The sequence below is a fragment of the Elephas maximus genome, chromosome 1 (assembly GCF_024166365.1).
Source record: "Elephas maximus indicus isolate mEleMax1 chromosome 1, mEleMax1 primary haplotype, whole genome shotgun sequence".
Lineage (NCBI taxonomy): Eukaryota > Metazoa > Chordata > Mammalia > Proboscidea > Elephantidae > Elephas > Elephas maximus.
In genome coordinates, this window is record NC_064819.1 from 146,620,392 (window position 1) to 146,637,484 (window position 17,093).

The 17,093-nt window shown below is 40.5% G+C and overlaps 1 protein-coding gene across 5 annotated transcripts in view; it reads right to left on the minus strand.

Moving 5' to 3' along the window:
- Positions 1–17,093, minus strand: part of UBE3D (ubiquitin protein ligase E3D) — a 318,973-nt gene that overhangs the window by 190,967 nt on the left and 110,913 nt on the right. Inside the window, exon 10 of one of the 5 annotated variants that reach the window (XM_049896351.1) lies at positions 1,388–3,977. The exons of 3 other annotated variants lie outside the window; for them this stretch is intronic. In XM_049896351.1, coding sequence (XP_049752308.1) covers positions 3,939–3,977 — 39 coding nt within the window. In that variant the 3' untranslated portion in view covers positions 1,388–3,938. Of the gene's footprint in view, positions 1–1,387; positions 3,978–8,675; positions 9,213–17,093 lie in introns of those variants that run through there. One more of the 5 variants, XM_049896325.1, reaches the window with a different exon arrangement.

Below are 17,093 nucleotides of genomic sequence, written 5' to 3' on the forward strand. Positions count from 1 at the left end.
TCTGTGTGAGTTTGTACGTAATTTGAGTATAAAGACATGACCTCACAAATAAGCACCATACTGAGAAATGACCACTCCACAAAATATTACTTGAGGTGCGATGTTTCTCTTCTGTTGATTTTTTTTATCCCCCTCACTTAGCATGTCTACAAAGGATGGCAAGATATTGGAGTTCAAGAAGTGAGAGGCTAGCTGTTCAATTCTATCTCTCACTGTCTCCACAAATACAACCACTTCTACTTGTTATTATGCTGTCCTAGAACTGTAATTTTTAAAGATATTTTCTCATTAAATAGCTGGGCCTACTACATAACCATCAGTGTTCTGGGTGTTGTAAGTTATAAAAGTGTAAGGTGAGGATCCTGTTTTCAAGGAACTTATCTCACTGGAGATACTGGAGGCACAGTCAAGCAGCTGTCAGTCATACTAAGTGATGGCACTCAGAGCAGAGAGAAATGGAAACACAGGGGTTCATCTTATTGACTTCTTTGGTATCCTTCACAGTGTCTAATACAAGATATATTATACAGCCTTTTAAACCAGAGTGGTACAGATAACAGAACACCAGGCTGGGAGGTTAAGAGGCCTGGTCTCTTATAGTAGCAGATGTTTAGAATTAGAAGAAATAATCATAGTGATTTTAAAAAGCAACAACCCTCTATTTAGCATTTATTATAGTTCAAGTACTTCTCATTGACTTTATTGTTACAACATCCATAAGGTAAGTAACATTATCATTATACAAATAAGTAAACACAGGCTTAGAGACATATTTTGCCTAAGGTCACATAGCCAGCTATGTAGAGGGGTTAAGACAGCACACCACATCTGCCTGATTTCTAAGCCCATGGTTCCATCCTGACTCCTAAGCCCTGTCATTTCTGAGATTCTATAAATCTGTGTTAATATAGCCTTTATGATGATATTTTCAATTATGAAATAAGCCAAACCTCATAAAATACTCAAATGCTTCTGCAGATATTATACTGACATCTAAGTATGTAATAATTTTCTGCATCTCATGGTAATACATCTTAATTACTAGTACTACAGCATTTATAAGATAACATAGAAGACTATAGGCCACACATTATATTTAGTTTCCATAGATTCATACTGAAGGCCAGCACCATTTAGAATGTATGAATAACTGGTAAATTCACTTAGCTATTTATTTAGCACTGATGAATGCAATACTGAATTGAACTCAAGACACGTAAGTACTGAGATAGATAAATTCAGTGTTGGTGGGTAGGGAGAGAAGATGATATAAATCTGATAAAAATTTAACAGTACTGTTACAAGAAAATTATTGTAGACAAATAACATTGACAAATATTTCAAGTACAACTTTTAAATGGGAAAAAAGAAATACAACAAACTCCATCTCTACTATAAGAAAGTGCACTCACCTAGGTACCATCTGCTGCTTGAAGAAAGTTAGAAGGTACGTTCACTTCTCAATGTGGCAACTAACTCGTGGAGCTGCATGCCACACTTGCATTTGTTCAGCTGTTCTCCAATGCCAACATTGTTTGGTTTTAGATTATCACATAGAAGGAAACTTTCCTTTTATCTACCTAGTGTCCTGTACTAGAAACCCTGATGGTGTAGTGGTTAAGAGCTGCTAACCAAAAGGTTGGCTGTTCAAATCCACCAGGCACTCCTTGGAAATTCTATGTGGCAGTTTTACTCTCTCCTATAGGGTCACTATGAGTCAGAATCAACTCGATGGCAATGGTATTTTTTTTTTAGCGTCCTGTACCTACAATGGAAACCCTGGTGGTATAGTGGTTAAGTACTATGGCTGCTAACCAAGAGGTCGGCAGTTTGAATCTGCCAGGTGCTCCTTGGAAACTCTATGGGGGCAGTTGTACCCTGTCCTATAGGGTCGCTATGAGTCAGAACCGACTCGATGGCAGTGGGTTTTTGGGTTTTAGTACCTATAACACTCCATAAGAAATCAGATACTGAAGTTATTAAAGAGAAGTACATGGCGGGGGGGGGCACTTAAGGAACAAGGGAAAGGCTAAGTTTCTGCCTCAAAAATTCTGCTTTATCCCTCTTATTTACAGGATGTGGAACAAAATGACAGAAGTTCAAAATGAGAATTTTTTTTTTTTTACCAATTCTCCTTCCCACATTGACATTGAAGTAGTAAAGTCTTAAAAAAAAAAAAAAAAAGAGTTCCCATTCTCTCTTCTAAGAAATTACTAGCTCAACTACGAAGGAAAGGGAGGAAGGAAAAAGGAGAGGGAAGGAGGGCAAAACTAATGCAAACAGAATTGATGTGTGTTATGAATTGAATCGTCTCCCAAAAAGACATGTTGAAGTCCTAACCCCCAGTACCTGTGAACATGACCTCATTTGGAAACTCGGTCTTGAAGATGTTATCAGTTAACATGAGGTCATACTGGAGAGGGGTGGGTCCTAATCCAGTCTGAGTGCTTTCCTTATAAAAGAGAAGAGACACAGAGAGACAGTCAGAGGAAGGATGGCCATATAAAGGTGTATCTACAAGCCAGAGAATGGCTGAAAGTACCAGAAGCTGGGAGAGATCAGAAAGGATCTTTCCTAGGGACTTCAGAGGGACCGTGGCCCAGCCAACAAGTCGATTCGGACTTTTAGCTTCCAGAACAGAGAAACAACAAATTTTTATTCTTATAAGCCACTCAGTTTGTGGTATTTTGTTACAGCAGCCCTAGAAAACTAATACAAAATGGATAAAGGAAGAAAATAAGAAAATGAAGCTAACTTTTTAGTTTTGGAAATAGTTTTATATTTCTCTTTACATTTTCTTTTAATCTCTGAAGGAACAATGCTCATTTACCTTTTTACCAGGGAAATAAGGTAATGAGTAAGCAAAAAACTTTAGAACCATTTCCTGTATCTTATTGTTAAGTGAACCCTTCACCAACCTGAGTTTTAAATGATTTATATGTATTAATTACCCTAACAGTACAGGGTTTTTAAAGACATTTTACAAATGAGAAAACAATGGTACCAGGTACTAAAAACACACATGAGTTTACTGGATGAAAAACTTGAGAAAAGAACCAAAGAACTTTCCAGAATAGGTGCTCTGTTTAACTTAGATTATTAATGTACCTTGCAACAAGGTGGATTATTAAGATATAAACTACTGTGTTGTCTTCTTTGCTCCTATGGATTCATTCACAAAAGAATTACAAGATCATTTTCTCTCTCCTCCCCTGCTCCCCCACATATATGGGGCAAAAAAGACCATACTGAGAATGAATTTTGCTCTCCCTTATCCCTCCTTGAGGCCAAAACTTTCAGAGACAAGGGAAGTGGGCCGACATAAAAGGAGAAAGTAGACTTCTTTGATGCAAGTCAGGGAAGTTCTGAAGTGATGGCAACTTGAGCTCTTTTTCAATGTCTAGACTTAGAATATCAGGACCTGGGAGAGCAGATGAGCATGAGAATGACAGTAAAGACCCTGGAGGCAGCAGCACAGGTCTCCATTACTATTCTGGCACAGAGGGAGTAAAATCAGGAGGGAAACTGCCTACTTTTGAGTTTGGGTAAGGAGCAATCTTTTTTCTAATTTTCTGGGACTGACTACCCTGGTTACTTTAAACCGAGAACCCATTGCTGTTGAGTCAATTCTGACTCATAGTGACCCTATAGGAAGAGTAGAACTGCCCCATCGGGCTTCCAAGGAATGGCTGGTGGATTCAAACTGCTGACTTTTTGGTTAGCAATCAAACCCTTAACCACTGCACCACCAGGGCTCCATTACTTTAGGAGAATGAAAACTTGCTTGATAAAATCACACTGGCATTGCAGTTTCAATATCTATCTGAAAACTGGCAAACAGGAAAACTATCACACAAGGAAAAGAAAGTTCACTATAAACACTACCTGAGAAAGCAGTACTTCAAATATCACCACAGGAAAAAACTACACTGAAAAGGTCACATCTTCCAAGTCTGATTCATAAAATTAAGGTTTAGCTGAAAAGAAAACAAAATATATATAAAACAAGCAAACAAAACAAAACAAAAAGCAAAATCCACTGTCTTAGTTATCTAGTGCTGCAGTAACAGAAATATCACAAACTTTAATAAAGAGAAATTTACTCTCTCACAGTCTAGGAGGCTAGAAGTCTGAATTCAGGGTGGTAGTTCCAGGGGAAGACTTTCTGTCTGTCGGCTCTGGAGGAAGGTCCTTGTCATCAATCTTCCCCGGCCAATGAGCTTCTCAGCGCAGGGACCCCCAGTCCAAAGGATGCACTATTCTTCTGGCTCTTGTTTCTTGGTGGTATGAGGTCCCCCTGTCTCTCTGCTCACCTCTCTCTTTTATATCTCAAGAGATTGATTTAAGACACAACCTAATCTTATAGATTGAGTCCTGCCTCATTAACATAACTGCCTCGTTAACATCATAGAGGTAGGATTTACAACATACTGGAAAATCACAGCAGATGACAAAATGGTGGACAATCACACAATACTGGGAATCATGGCCCAGTCAAATTGATACACATTTTTGGAGGACACAATTCAATCTATAACATCCACTTTCACAGGGATAAAAAAGTACGTTTTAACACTGTAATCAAATACCAGGCAGTTGGCTGAAGTTGTGGGAGAGAAGTAGTTTGGAATGAATTATGTAACAAAGAGGACCCAAATCTAGCAATTTATCTCTAAAGTCTTTGGCCAAAATTTCCCTTCTCATCCAGGCTAACTAATGTGTTTTGGGATTTGATATCCAGAAACATTCCTGGGATGTATTTTAAAACTAATTTTTCTTAGATGAGGCAGGTAGTAAAGGAGGTAAGGTAACTTGTCTCCTCTATTTCTCTGACATGCTTATCTTTGTTTTTTTTTTTTTTAATTTTTATTAAGCTTCAAGTGAACATTTACCATTCCAATCAGTCTGTCATATGTAGGTTTACATACATCTTACTCCCTTCTCCCACTTGCTCTCCCCCTATTGAGTCAGCCCTTACAGTCTCTCGTTTCGTGCCAATTTTGCCATCTTCCCTCTCTCTCTATCTTCCCATCCCCCCTCCAGTCAAGAGTTGCCAACACACTCTCCCGTGTCCACCTGATTTAATTAGCTCACTCTTCATCAGCATCTCTCTCCCCCCCACTGACCAGTCCTTTTCATGCCTGATGATTTGTCTTCGGGGATGGTTCCTGTCCTGTGCCATCAGAAGTTCTGGGGAGCATTGTCTCTGGGATTCCTCTAGTCGCAATCATACCATTAGGTGTGGTCTTTTAATGAGAATTTGGGGTCTGTATCCCATTGGTCTCCTGCTCCCTCAGGAGTTGTCTGTTGTGCTCCCTGACAGGACAGACATCGATTGTGGCCAGGCACCAACTAGTTCTTCTGGTCTCAGGATAATGTAGGTCTCTGGTTCATGTGGCCCTTTCTGTCTCTTGGATTCTTAGCTGTCGTGTGACGTTGGTGTTCTTCCTTTGCCTTTGCTCCCGGTGGGTTGAGACCAATTAATGTATTTTAGATGGCCGCTTGTTGGCATTTAGGACCCCAGGCGCCACAATTCAAAGTGGGATGCAGAGTGTTTTCATAATAGAATTGTTTTGCCCATTGACTTAGAAGTCCCCTCAAACCAAGTTCCCCAGACCCCAGCCCCTGCTTCGCTGACCTTTGAAGCTTTCATTTTATCCCGGAAACCTCTTTACTTTTAATCCAGTCCAATTAGGCTGACCTTCCTTGTTTTGAGTGTTGTCTTTCCCTTCACCCAAAGCAGTTCCCATCTACAGATTGATCAATAAAAAGCCCTCTCCCTCCTCCCTCCCTCCCCCCTTTGTAACCACATAAGTATGTGTTCTCCGTTTTTTCTATTTCTCAAGATCTTATAATAGTGGTCTTATACAATATTTGTCCTTTTGCCTCTGACTAATTTCGCTCAGCATAATGCCTTCCACCTTCCTCCATGTTATGAAATGTTTCACAGATTCGTCACTGTTCTTTATCGATGCGTAGTATTCCATTGTGTGAATATACCACAATTTATTTACCCATTCGTCCGTTGATGGACATCTTGGTTGCTTCCAGCTTTTTGCTATTGTAAACAGAGCTGCAATAAACATGGGTGTGCACATATCTGTTTGTGTGAAGGCTCTTGTATCTTTAGGGTATATTCCGAGGAGTGGGATTTCTGGGTTGTATGGTAGTTCTATTTCTAACTGTTTAAGATAACGCCAGATGGATTTCCAAAGTGGTTGTACCATTTTACAATCCCACCAGCAGTGTATGAGAGTTCCAATCTCTCTGCAGCCTCTCCAACATTTATTATTTTGTGTTTTTTGAATTAATGCCAGTCTAGTTGGTGTGAGATGGAATCTCATCGTAGTTTTAATTTGCATTTCTCTAATGGCTAATGATCGAGAGCATTTTCTCATGTATCTGTTGGCTGCCTGAATATCTTCCTTAGTGAAATGTGTGTTCATATCCTTTGCCCACTCATGCTTATCTTTTTAATCTGGCAATATCACTTTGATCTGGCAACAACACAATTTTTAATGGAAATTTAAGATGTATTACACATTTTGCTGCCTTTTAAAAGCAATATACCTATCATAAACTGATTGCATCAAGCATACTTTAACCTTTTCTTCATGATGATCCAAGGTCATTATGAATGTTGTATGTTCTTGAACAAGTCACCTGAACCTCTCCGAGCCTCAGTATTCTTATCTTTACGATATTATCTAGCTCACAGAATTATGATGGTGGATTGAATGAGATCATCCCTGTAAAGCACTTGGCACAAAGCCCTTTACCTCACTTATTTGTTGCTGTTAGCTACCTTCAAGTCAGTCTCCAATTAATGGTGACCCCATGTATGATGGAATGAAACGCTGCCTAGTCCTGTGCCACTCCCATCCCCGTGATTAACTGCGGATCAGGCAGTTGTGATCCACGGTGTTTTCAGCGGTTGATTTTTGCAAGTAGATAGCCAGGCCTTTCTTCCTAGCCCATCTTATCCTGGAAGCTCTGCTGAAACCTGTTCAGCATCAGAGCAACTGACAGATGGGTGGTGGCTGTACATGAGATGCACTGGCTGGGAATCAAAGCCAGGTCTCCTGCACAGAAGGCCAAAATTTTATCACTGAACTACCAATGTGGGTATCACAGTATTTATTAAGAGCCTCTAAAATGGCAGAAGCCCTGGTGGTGCAGTGGTTAAAGCAATCAACTACTAACCGGAAGTTCAGCAGTTTGAAACCGCTAATGGCTCTGTGAGATAAAGATGTGAGTGTCTGCTTCCGTAGAGATTTACAGCCTTCGAAACCCTATGGGGTTGCTGTGATGAGAATTGACTCAGCAGTGACTTTGGTACAATGGTAGCTACTGCTCTTTTTTTCACTTATTTCCCTGCTCATCTAGGCTGTCACCCAGAAAACTGAAGCTGACCTATGAGCGTAACTTCTGAAGATATTATCACGTAAGAATTAAAACCCACATTTTTCTTTCAGGGAAAAAAAAAAGATCTAAGACCCATTTCTTTCAATGTGGTAGATGCGATGTAAGGAGAAACCCTCTTACTATAGAACACTGAAAGTGCTGAATAAATATATATATAACCTTTTAAACACATAGATGAGCTGTCTGGAAAATAACTGAATCCTCTGAGATAGAAAAGAATTCTGAAGCCTCTTGATAAAGTAAGCCAGGGATGAAGAAAGAATTTGCCCTGGAGGCATCTGTCCACACTTGAAGGTCTAGACTAGGCTTAGGTCTAACCTGCTGAATGCTCAGAGTCAGGACAACCCTGGAGCTCTGCAACACAGGAGGTCGCATCGGAGACCTCCTACATCTGAGATGCCTGCACCTCTGTTCCCCTGATACTTCCATCTCCCACCCCATCAGTGAACTAGGGAAAAAAATCTGCCTTCTAAAGAGAGTCTCCCTCCAAACTCAGGGTAGGGCATAGCGGGTAGGGAAAGGGAACCCTCGAGAATTCCTAATCACAGGCCCATCCTTAGGCATGTCTGGGGTTAGAATTCATACTAACTGTGGGGCCCCATGGAATGCTGGTAGCACAGTAGTTAAGTGATACGAGCTGCTAACCAAAAGGTCTTCAGTTCAAATCCACCAGCTGCTCCTTAGAAACCCTATGGGAAAGTTCTACTCTGTGCTTTATGGTCACTATGGGTCAGAATCGACTCAACGGCAACGGGTTTGGTTTTGGTTTATAGCGCCCCATGAAAAATCCTCTCTTTAGGAACGTACTTTCAACCAGGCCTCAAAGAATTCTCACAGATAACATTCCAAGGAGAACTTGAGCTCATGATCACAAATTACCCAATACATGAGCAACTCAACAGAAACAACTTACAGAAACAAACCTGCAAAACTGTGGATATTTTATTTATGGAAGAATATAGTAAGTATGTTTAAAGAAATAAAACCAAATCCAAACCAAACCTGTTGACATCGACTCAATTCCAACTCATAGCGACCCTATAGGTTAGAGTAGAACTGCCCCATAGAGTTTCCAAGGAGCGCCTGGTGGATTTGAACTGCTGACCTTTTGGTTAGCAGCCATAGCACTTAACGCCATCCGGGTTTCCAAAAGGAAGTATAAAAAGCATGCCTAAGGAAGAAAAGACTTTCAAAACTTAAAGGCAGATTTGAAAAAGAACCAAATAATATTTCCAGAAATGAAAAAAAAAGTAAAACTTGACATCAGAAGCTTAATGGGTAAGGCAAATAAGAGATTGGACACAGCTGAAGAAAGAGTAGCAAACATAAAAGGTATATTCTGAACAACTTTTACCAAAATTCCGAAAATGCAGGTAGAATATACAAATCTACCTGCAAAAATATAAATTACCAAGACTGATTCAAAAATAAATAGAAAACCTAAATCATCCTTGCGATGGCTAAGGCTGTGTGTCAACTTGGCTTGGCCATGATTCCCAGTGTTTTGGCAGTTGTATGATGTGACCACTTCCCTACTGAAATTTGATATGTGATCTCGCCCATGATGGAATTGGCTGAGTGGTACCGGCAGGGGTGGGGCCTGTGGCGGCTCACTGTCCCCTCGGCCTTCATCTCTCTACCTTTGGCCACCTACTTCCTTCCTGCTCACCTTCCAAAGGTTGTTGGCTTGTTCTGGATCCAGCAACTGTCTCTTGTCTGACCTCTGGTTCTTGGGACTTGAACGAGCAGCTTACCTGTCCATATTGGGATTCATCGATCTTGATGGCCTGCGAGAAAGAGTCTTGCTCCACAACCTGCCTATCTTGGGTTTGCCAGCCCCTGCAGCTACGTGAATCAGGAGAAACCTTGCGGTCTCGCGAGCTGACCTTGGGGATTCCTTGAACTTCACAGCCTGTGAGCAGGAGCCCTGCTCTCCGATCTGTTCATCTTGGGTTCACCAGCTCTTGCAGCTCCCTGAATTGGGAAAGGCCGCTATCCTGATCTAAGAACTGGGGATGTTCCAACCCCTACAATCACATGAGCTGTTTCCTTGATAGAAATCTCTCTCTATATATTTATATGCTTTACTGGTTTTGCTTCTCTAGAGAACCCAGCCTAAGACATTTGGTACCTAGAGAGTAGGGTGCTGCTCTAACAGATACCTAAAATGTGGAAGCGGTTTTAAAACCGTGAATGGATAGAGGAGCAGCAGCAACAGAGGGCCAGCAGCAGCAGAGAACCTGCAGTGGCAGAGAAGCTGCAGTGACAGAGAACCAGCAGCAGCAGAGCCAGGAGACCAGCACCAGACAGCACTGGCGCTGACCCACGGAGCAAGAGAGCTGAGTGCCTGTGCACAGGAGGCTTCCTGGTGGAGTAGGGTGCCTCCAGGCACTTATCAGTGGAGCTACAGAGCTTTGGAACACTTGACCCAGCAGGGCAGATGCAGGCGTGAGGCCCAAAGAGCAGAGAGGCCAAGAAACCATGAAGCAGAAGTTGAAAAGACAAAACACAGGAAGCTGGGGCTGTCTCAGTCTCAAAAGGTATGCCCATGACCTCAGGGGTTTCAAAGGGTGGAGCCATGGCCTCTGGTGTTTCTAAAGGTGGAGTTGCCACTCAGATGGACTAGGAGAATGGTGGGTCTAAAGTCAAGGGAGCAGGGTTGCTGTCCCAGTGGGCCTGAAAAGTGGAGTTGAAGCCCAGGGCTGAGGGACCTCCACTCAGAATCCCAAGAGTGTGGCCAATACCTAGAGTCTGGAGGGCAGGGCTATTGTGTAAATTTTTTTTTTTTTTTTCTCAGAGAACAGAGAATTATTTTCAAAGCTTTGAGGGCTAATGTAATGTGTTCTGCTGACTTGCTTGGTGCCTATTATCCTTTCTTTTCCTCTAGTTTCTTCCATTCGTAATGGAAATGTCTAGCTTGTGCCTGTTCTGCCATTGTACCTTTGGAAGCAGATAATTTGTATTCTAGATTTCACAGATTAAGAGGAATTTTTGGATCTTGGACTTGGAGTTAAGACTTGCTATGATATACGGGGTGAATATGTTTTGCATGTTGTAAGGATATGATTTTTGAGGGGCCAAAAGGTGGAATGTCATGAATTATGCCCCCCCTCAAAATGTGTGTATCAACTGGGCTGGGCCATGATTCCTAGTATTATGTGATTTTCCCATATATGTTGTGAATCCTGCCTCTATGATATTAATGAAGGAGGATGGGTGGCAGCTGTGTTAGTGAGACAGACCTCAACCTGCAAGGTTGGATTGTATCTTGACGCAATCTCTTGAGATGTAAGAGAAGCGAGCAGAGAGAGAGGAGACCTCATGCCACCAAGAAAGCAGTGCCGGGAGCAGAGCGTGTCCTTTGGACCTGGGGTCCCTGCACAGAGAAGCTCCTAGTCTGAAGGAAGATTGATGAGAAGGCCAACAGAGAGAGAAAGTCTTCCCCTGGAGCTGACACCCTGAATTTGGACTTTTAGCCTACTTTACTGTGAGAAAATAAATTTCTCTTTGTTAAAGCCGTCCACTTGTAGTATTTCTGTTATAGCAGCACTAGATAACTACGACAGAATTTTTAATTAAGACAATCCTAAACCTTTAAAGAGTTTGAATCAGCAGTTAAAACCTCTTCCAACTTAGAAAACACTAGGCCCGAACAGTTTCACAAATGAATTTTACCAAACAAGGAGTTACAATCTTCAGTCTTTCACAGAACAGAAGACTCTCACCAAATCATTTTATGGGCTATCAAAACCATGATTCTAAAAACTCACAAAGACAGTATAAAAAAGGAATACTGCAAAGTTATCTTGCTTCTGAACAGTGACTGCCAGGTAGCAAACAACTCAGTAAGTACTATTATTATTATTTTTAAATGACATGGAAACTGATTCTGACATAAATGAAGAAAGCAGGATTCAACACTATATACAGTATGATTCCAGTTTAGTAAAAACAACTACCTTCTTTCTTTCTTACTATACCCTACTGCCCCCTCACATACTTTGCATGCTCAGAGAAATCACTGGAAGGAACATGCCAAAATGCTAACTTGGAAGGATGTGATTTGGGGGATTTTTTTTTTTATTGCACTTTAGATGAAAGTTTACAGAACAAATTAATTTCTGATTAAACAATTAATACACTTATTGTTTTGTGACATTGGTTGCCAATCCTGTGACGTGTCAACACTCTCCCCTTCCCGACCTTGGGTTCCCCATTTCTATTCGTCCAGCTTTCCCATCTCCTCCTGCCTTCTTGTCCTTGTACCTGGGCTGGTGTGCCCATTTAGTCTCACATATATGGTTGAGTCATGTGTATTACTGTTTGTTTTATGGGCCTGTTTAACCTTTGCGTGGAGGGTAAGCCTCAGGAGTGATTCCAGTAGTGAGTTAAAGGGTGTCCGGGGGCCATACTCTCGGGGTTTCTCCAGCCTCTGTCAGACCAGTAAGTCTGGCCTTTTTTTGTCAGAATTTTTTTCTACATTTTTTGCCATCTCTGTGCAGGATCCTCTATTGTGATCCCTGTTAGAGCAGGCGGTGGTGGTAGCCAGGCACCATCTAGTTGTGCTAGACTCAGTCTGGTAAAGGCTGGGTACTTGTGGCCCATTAGTCCTTTGGACTAATCTTCCCTTGTGTCTTTGATTTTCTTCATTGTCCCTTGCTCCAGATGGGGTGGGACCAGTGGAGTATCTTAGATGGCTGTTCACAAGCTTTTAAGACCTCAGACGCTATTCACCAAAGTAGGATGCAGAACATAAGCTATGTTATGCCAATGAGCTAGATATCCCCTGAGACTATGGTCACCAGCCCTCAGCCCAGTAATTTGGTCCCTCAGGGAGTTTGGATGTGTCTATGAAGCTTCTATGGCCTTGCCTTGGTCAAGCTGCGCTAAGTATTGATTCGGGGAATTTTTTATTTTCCTTTTTAGATTTTAAATTTCCAATAATAATTGTGTATTCCTTTTGAAATTAGAAATATTTATATATTTTTAAAAAGGACTCCTGTTTTTTCTAGTTGAATGACAGTACTCCACAGTGTTAGCATGCTAATTTTCTTCACAGAGATCTAATTTAGCAACATAACTTTCTGGTTAGCAGGAATGATAAGTGAATGATGACTAAAGAGAATAAATCAGAAATATCAGAATGATGTCTAAAGGAAAAAAATATCAGAAAGGAAAAAACTGGCAGGTTTCGACATTATGGAGGTGAAAAATGATTTTAATATTCCTATGTAAAGAAACACGTCAGCTACGATGACACTTATGATAAAGGCCAACACAGGTTTACCGTTACCGTTACCTGTTGCCGTGGAGTGGGTAAGGAAAATGAGTTTTTCTTCCCTCAGGTTTAATTTACTTAAGTTTTGTGTTTACGGTCCACCAAAGTTAAGATGCTTTTGTTTGTTCGTATATTAGTAAAAGTTTGAATGACAAGGGCAAGTGGCACAGATATGTCTCTAAACAAAGTCTACTTTAAAAATAAAGTATATGATTTGAAGATGGAATAATAAACCAAAGTCACCTTCCTTTTAATATGGGCATTTTTTTCATCATGAAATCTCCTGTAACAAAAATCCCTGGAATATGCTGTCACGTTTTCTGCCCGCCCAGCACCTTTGGAATAACCTTGAAATGTTTGAGGAATTTCTTTCTTTATTGACCCCATTTCTCTAAGGCAGAAGCCAGAAAACTTGCTTTCCCAGCCTCCTCAGAAGCCAGGGGAGCATCATGTGACCAAGATCCAACAATCAGATGGTCACTTAGGAACAGCCGCTGTTGTTATGTGCCTATTCCAATTCACAGAGACCTTATAGGGCAGAGTAGATCTGCCCCACAGGGTCTCCAAGGAGAAGCTGGTGGATTTGAAATGCTGACCTTTTGGTTAGCAGCTGTAAAAATAATTTTAGGGGGTAATAGGGAGGTGAGCACGGTGGAGAAGCATTAGTCTCTCTGGGGCAGCAGGGTAGAGAGCCACGTGTGTAAGCCAGGTCATGATATTTTCACTAAAATAACCCAGGGGAATGTCAGGCTCTGTTCCAGGCTGCACGCTTAACTACCTAATATCCTTTAATGAATTCTACTTCTGCTCAAACTAGCCAGAGTGGATTTTGTTGTTTATTTCTAAAAATCCCAGACAAGACCAACAACGGCAATAGATACACCCTCTAAAATATGAGGAATAATGATAGATGCCCCACAAAATTACAAAAATATTAAATAGATAATATTTCATGTGTTGGTCCTTTACTTTGTTCCTATTAGTAGAAATTACTATAATTCTCATTTAGAGATAGGGAAACCTTCCCAGGGTCACACACCTGGTAAATACACCATAAAACTGGTATTCAAAGCTGCATATTTCTGACTCCAGAGCCTGAAATCTTTTAACTGACATAAACCTCCGCTCCCACACCCACTCTAAATAGGGGATATAAAACAAAGTTCTAAGGATGACTCTTTAAAGGATACTTCCTAAAGAAGGAAACCCCAGCTCACTTTACCCAGACCTCTTCTCAGACTTGAATTCACCTTGCTGTGACTACTAAACTTGAACGTAAAAGCGAGTGGAATCAATGTTAATAGTGAATAAGAATGCAAAACTTGGTCAGATGCTGAAGTGAATCCTGGGAGCCACATGAATGACTTTCTTTTTTTAAGCCAAGTTCTATCAATTGCTGAAAACAAAACAGGCCACCAGATCTCTCAGGGACATCCGAGAACGTTATTCATTATATGTATCATAAAAAAGCAGAGGAATAGGCAATAATATGATGAATTTTAAAAGATACAGCTCAACCATCTCCTGATTTCTGTAATTAGCTCTATATTGCAAATTGCTACTTCATCATGGTAAATTTGCAAATGCATTGGGAAGCTTAAAAAGATCTTTAACACCTGTTTTAGGGACACCAACCACCTTATATTAGCCCCACTGCACACTGAGAAAACAAGATTCACTTACCAAGTCTACTTAAATTTTAAAACATGAATGCATTCAGTGATAATTTTGTTTTGCAGACTAGAAAGAAGACAAGGGAGCCTCTAAATGTTGGTTCTCATTACACTTCCAATTATTTCAATTATTTCAGATTATGCATAAGGCAATTTCCCCTCTGACAAAATGCTGGATAAAGATATCCATGGGAATCCAAATAGCAGTAGTCCTTGAACATATGGTAAATTATTTTCTTGGGGAAGGAAAAAAGCTGTAAATTAGGTGATATAGTATGAATCTGACTTTCTTATAGAAACACTACTATAACAAAAGCTTGCATAACTAATTTAGCCCCAGCTTTATATATTTTTTTTATATATAAGTGACTACAAACCTCAATTATTATGCGTTATTTCAAACATAATTCCAAAAGGACAATACAGTAGCTATAAAAACAGCATGGTGGGGTGTCTGACCTCCGCTAACTTTATGAAGGGAAAGGGACTTGCCATCAGCATCAATAGCCGAAGGCTATTCCTATGAGGTGGAGGTCAGACACACTTCCTCGCTCCAACTTTTTTTACTAATTCTGACACCAGTCGTCCCTCCCATGGCACTCTCTACTTCTCTGCCGGGTTAGATAATTTGTTGCAATGGCCACACAGAATTCACAGACAATACTCATGATTATGGGGTTTATTAGGGAAGTAACAGGTTACAATTCAGTATTAGGAATGACTCAGGATACAGTTATTTGGTCAAGATAGATTCTTGGCCACAAGCAGGCCTCTCCCTGGCCCTTAGCCTCTTGGGCTGGCCCAGCCTCTACACTAAAGTGATTTAGCTCTGCTGACAAGTGTCCGAGGCACACCACTCTGCCAGCGAACCTGCTCGAAGGTGTACAACCTTGTTCTGTGGGCCAGGGAGCCCACTGCGCCATCTCTTGCCAGTCTCCTGGTTCTGCTGCCACCATTTCTCTGCCATTGCTTCTGGCTGCCTCTGGTGTTACAGCTCTCTGTCTCCTGAGTGTAGGAGGCTCTCAGTGCAGGGATCCAAGGTCCAAACGACCTGCTCCACTCCTAGCTCTTCTTTCTTGGTGGTAGTGGGTCCTCCTAACCTCTGCTTGCTTTTCTCTCCTTTTATCTCTTGTAAGATAAAAGGTGTGACTCAAGTAAGAGTGTGACTTGATTAACGGTGATGTCTGGGGCAAGGGTGGTTATTTGTAGATAAACCTTTGACTTAACAGAATTCTTTTGCTCACCATGGAGCTGAGACTTTTGGGGGGAAAGGGTCACTTAACAGCTTTTTGAGAAATTGTCATTTTTGCTAAGCTTTTTTTGATAGTCAAAGAATTAGAGATGGTCTTTGGGTAACTGAAAGCTGGAAGAGTCCCAATTTTCTTAAATTCCCACCTCCTTAACACCACCTATACTTTGAACCTTAATGTTAATCAAGGTGTGCCTGACTTTAAGATGAAGATACCAACGTTTACTTCCACCATATGTTCATCCGCCCTTCCATCCCTCAGAATGTAGATTCACAGCATCAACAAGCTTCAAAGCCTTTATATAAACGGTGGTCAAACTCAAAAACAATTATTTATTAAACCTTTCTATCTCACCCATAAGTCCCATATGTGATCTTACCCATTACAGTAATAAAGTAAACTGTAATCCGTGTAATGATTTCTTGGTTTCTCTCTACTGCTTCCTGGCACTAACTCTCAAACAGTGTAGTTGCCCTCAACCCCTCCTCTTCCATATTAAGTACCAGCACGTTGCCTTCCTGACAGCTCTGAGGATAAGCCTTGGTCTGCGCCCCACCTCGTGTGGAACATTTTTACTTTGTTTCACTTTTATTTTTCGGTTTTCTACTCAATTTTTTAAAAATTTTATTTTGAAATAATTTTAGACTTAGAGAAAACCTACAAAAATAGGACAGAGAGTTTTCATATGCCCCTACCCTCACCCAGTTTTCTCCTAATATAATCATAGGGCAGTTATTAAAATCAGGAAATTAACATTGATGTGACATTATTAACATAATTACAGACCTTATTCAAATTATATTAGTTTTTCCGCCAATGTCTTTTTTCTGTTCCAGAATCCTATACAGGTCACGCTTGTATTTAGTTGTTATTCTCCCTTGGTCTCTCTAATCTGTAGATAATTCTTCAATCTTTTCTTGTCTTTCATGGCCATGACACTTTTGAAGAGTATTAGTTATTTTTTACAATGTCCTACAATTTGGGTTTATCTGATATTTTTTCATGAAGGAGTTAATACATTTTTGGCAAGATCATAAAAGTGATGTTGTATCCTTCTCAGTGCATTATATCAAAAAGTTTTTGATGCTGAAATGTCTTATTGGAGATGTTAACCTTGACTACTTGGTTAATGTGGTGTAATCTGGGTTTCTGCACTGTAAATTTACTATTTTTCCCTTTGTAATTAATAAATATCCTGTGGAGATACTTTGAGACTATGCAAACAATGTGTTTGTCTCCAAGCTTTTGCCCACTAATTTTAGCATTCATTGGCGGATATTGTCTACGTAGTCACTGCTGAGGTGTTTACCTAAAGGTGATTTTCTGGTTTCCTCCTTCTTTCTACATATAATAATTAAAATTCTTCTATAAGGAAGAGCTGTGCTTTCTCCATTATTTACATATTTATATGATTATTCATGTATATCAATATGGAAGCATAGATATTTATTCTATAGGTTAAAATTC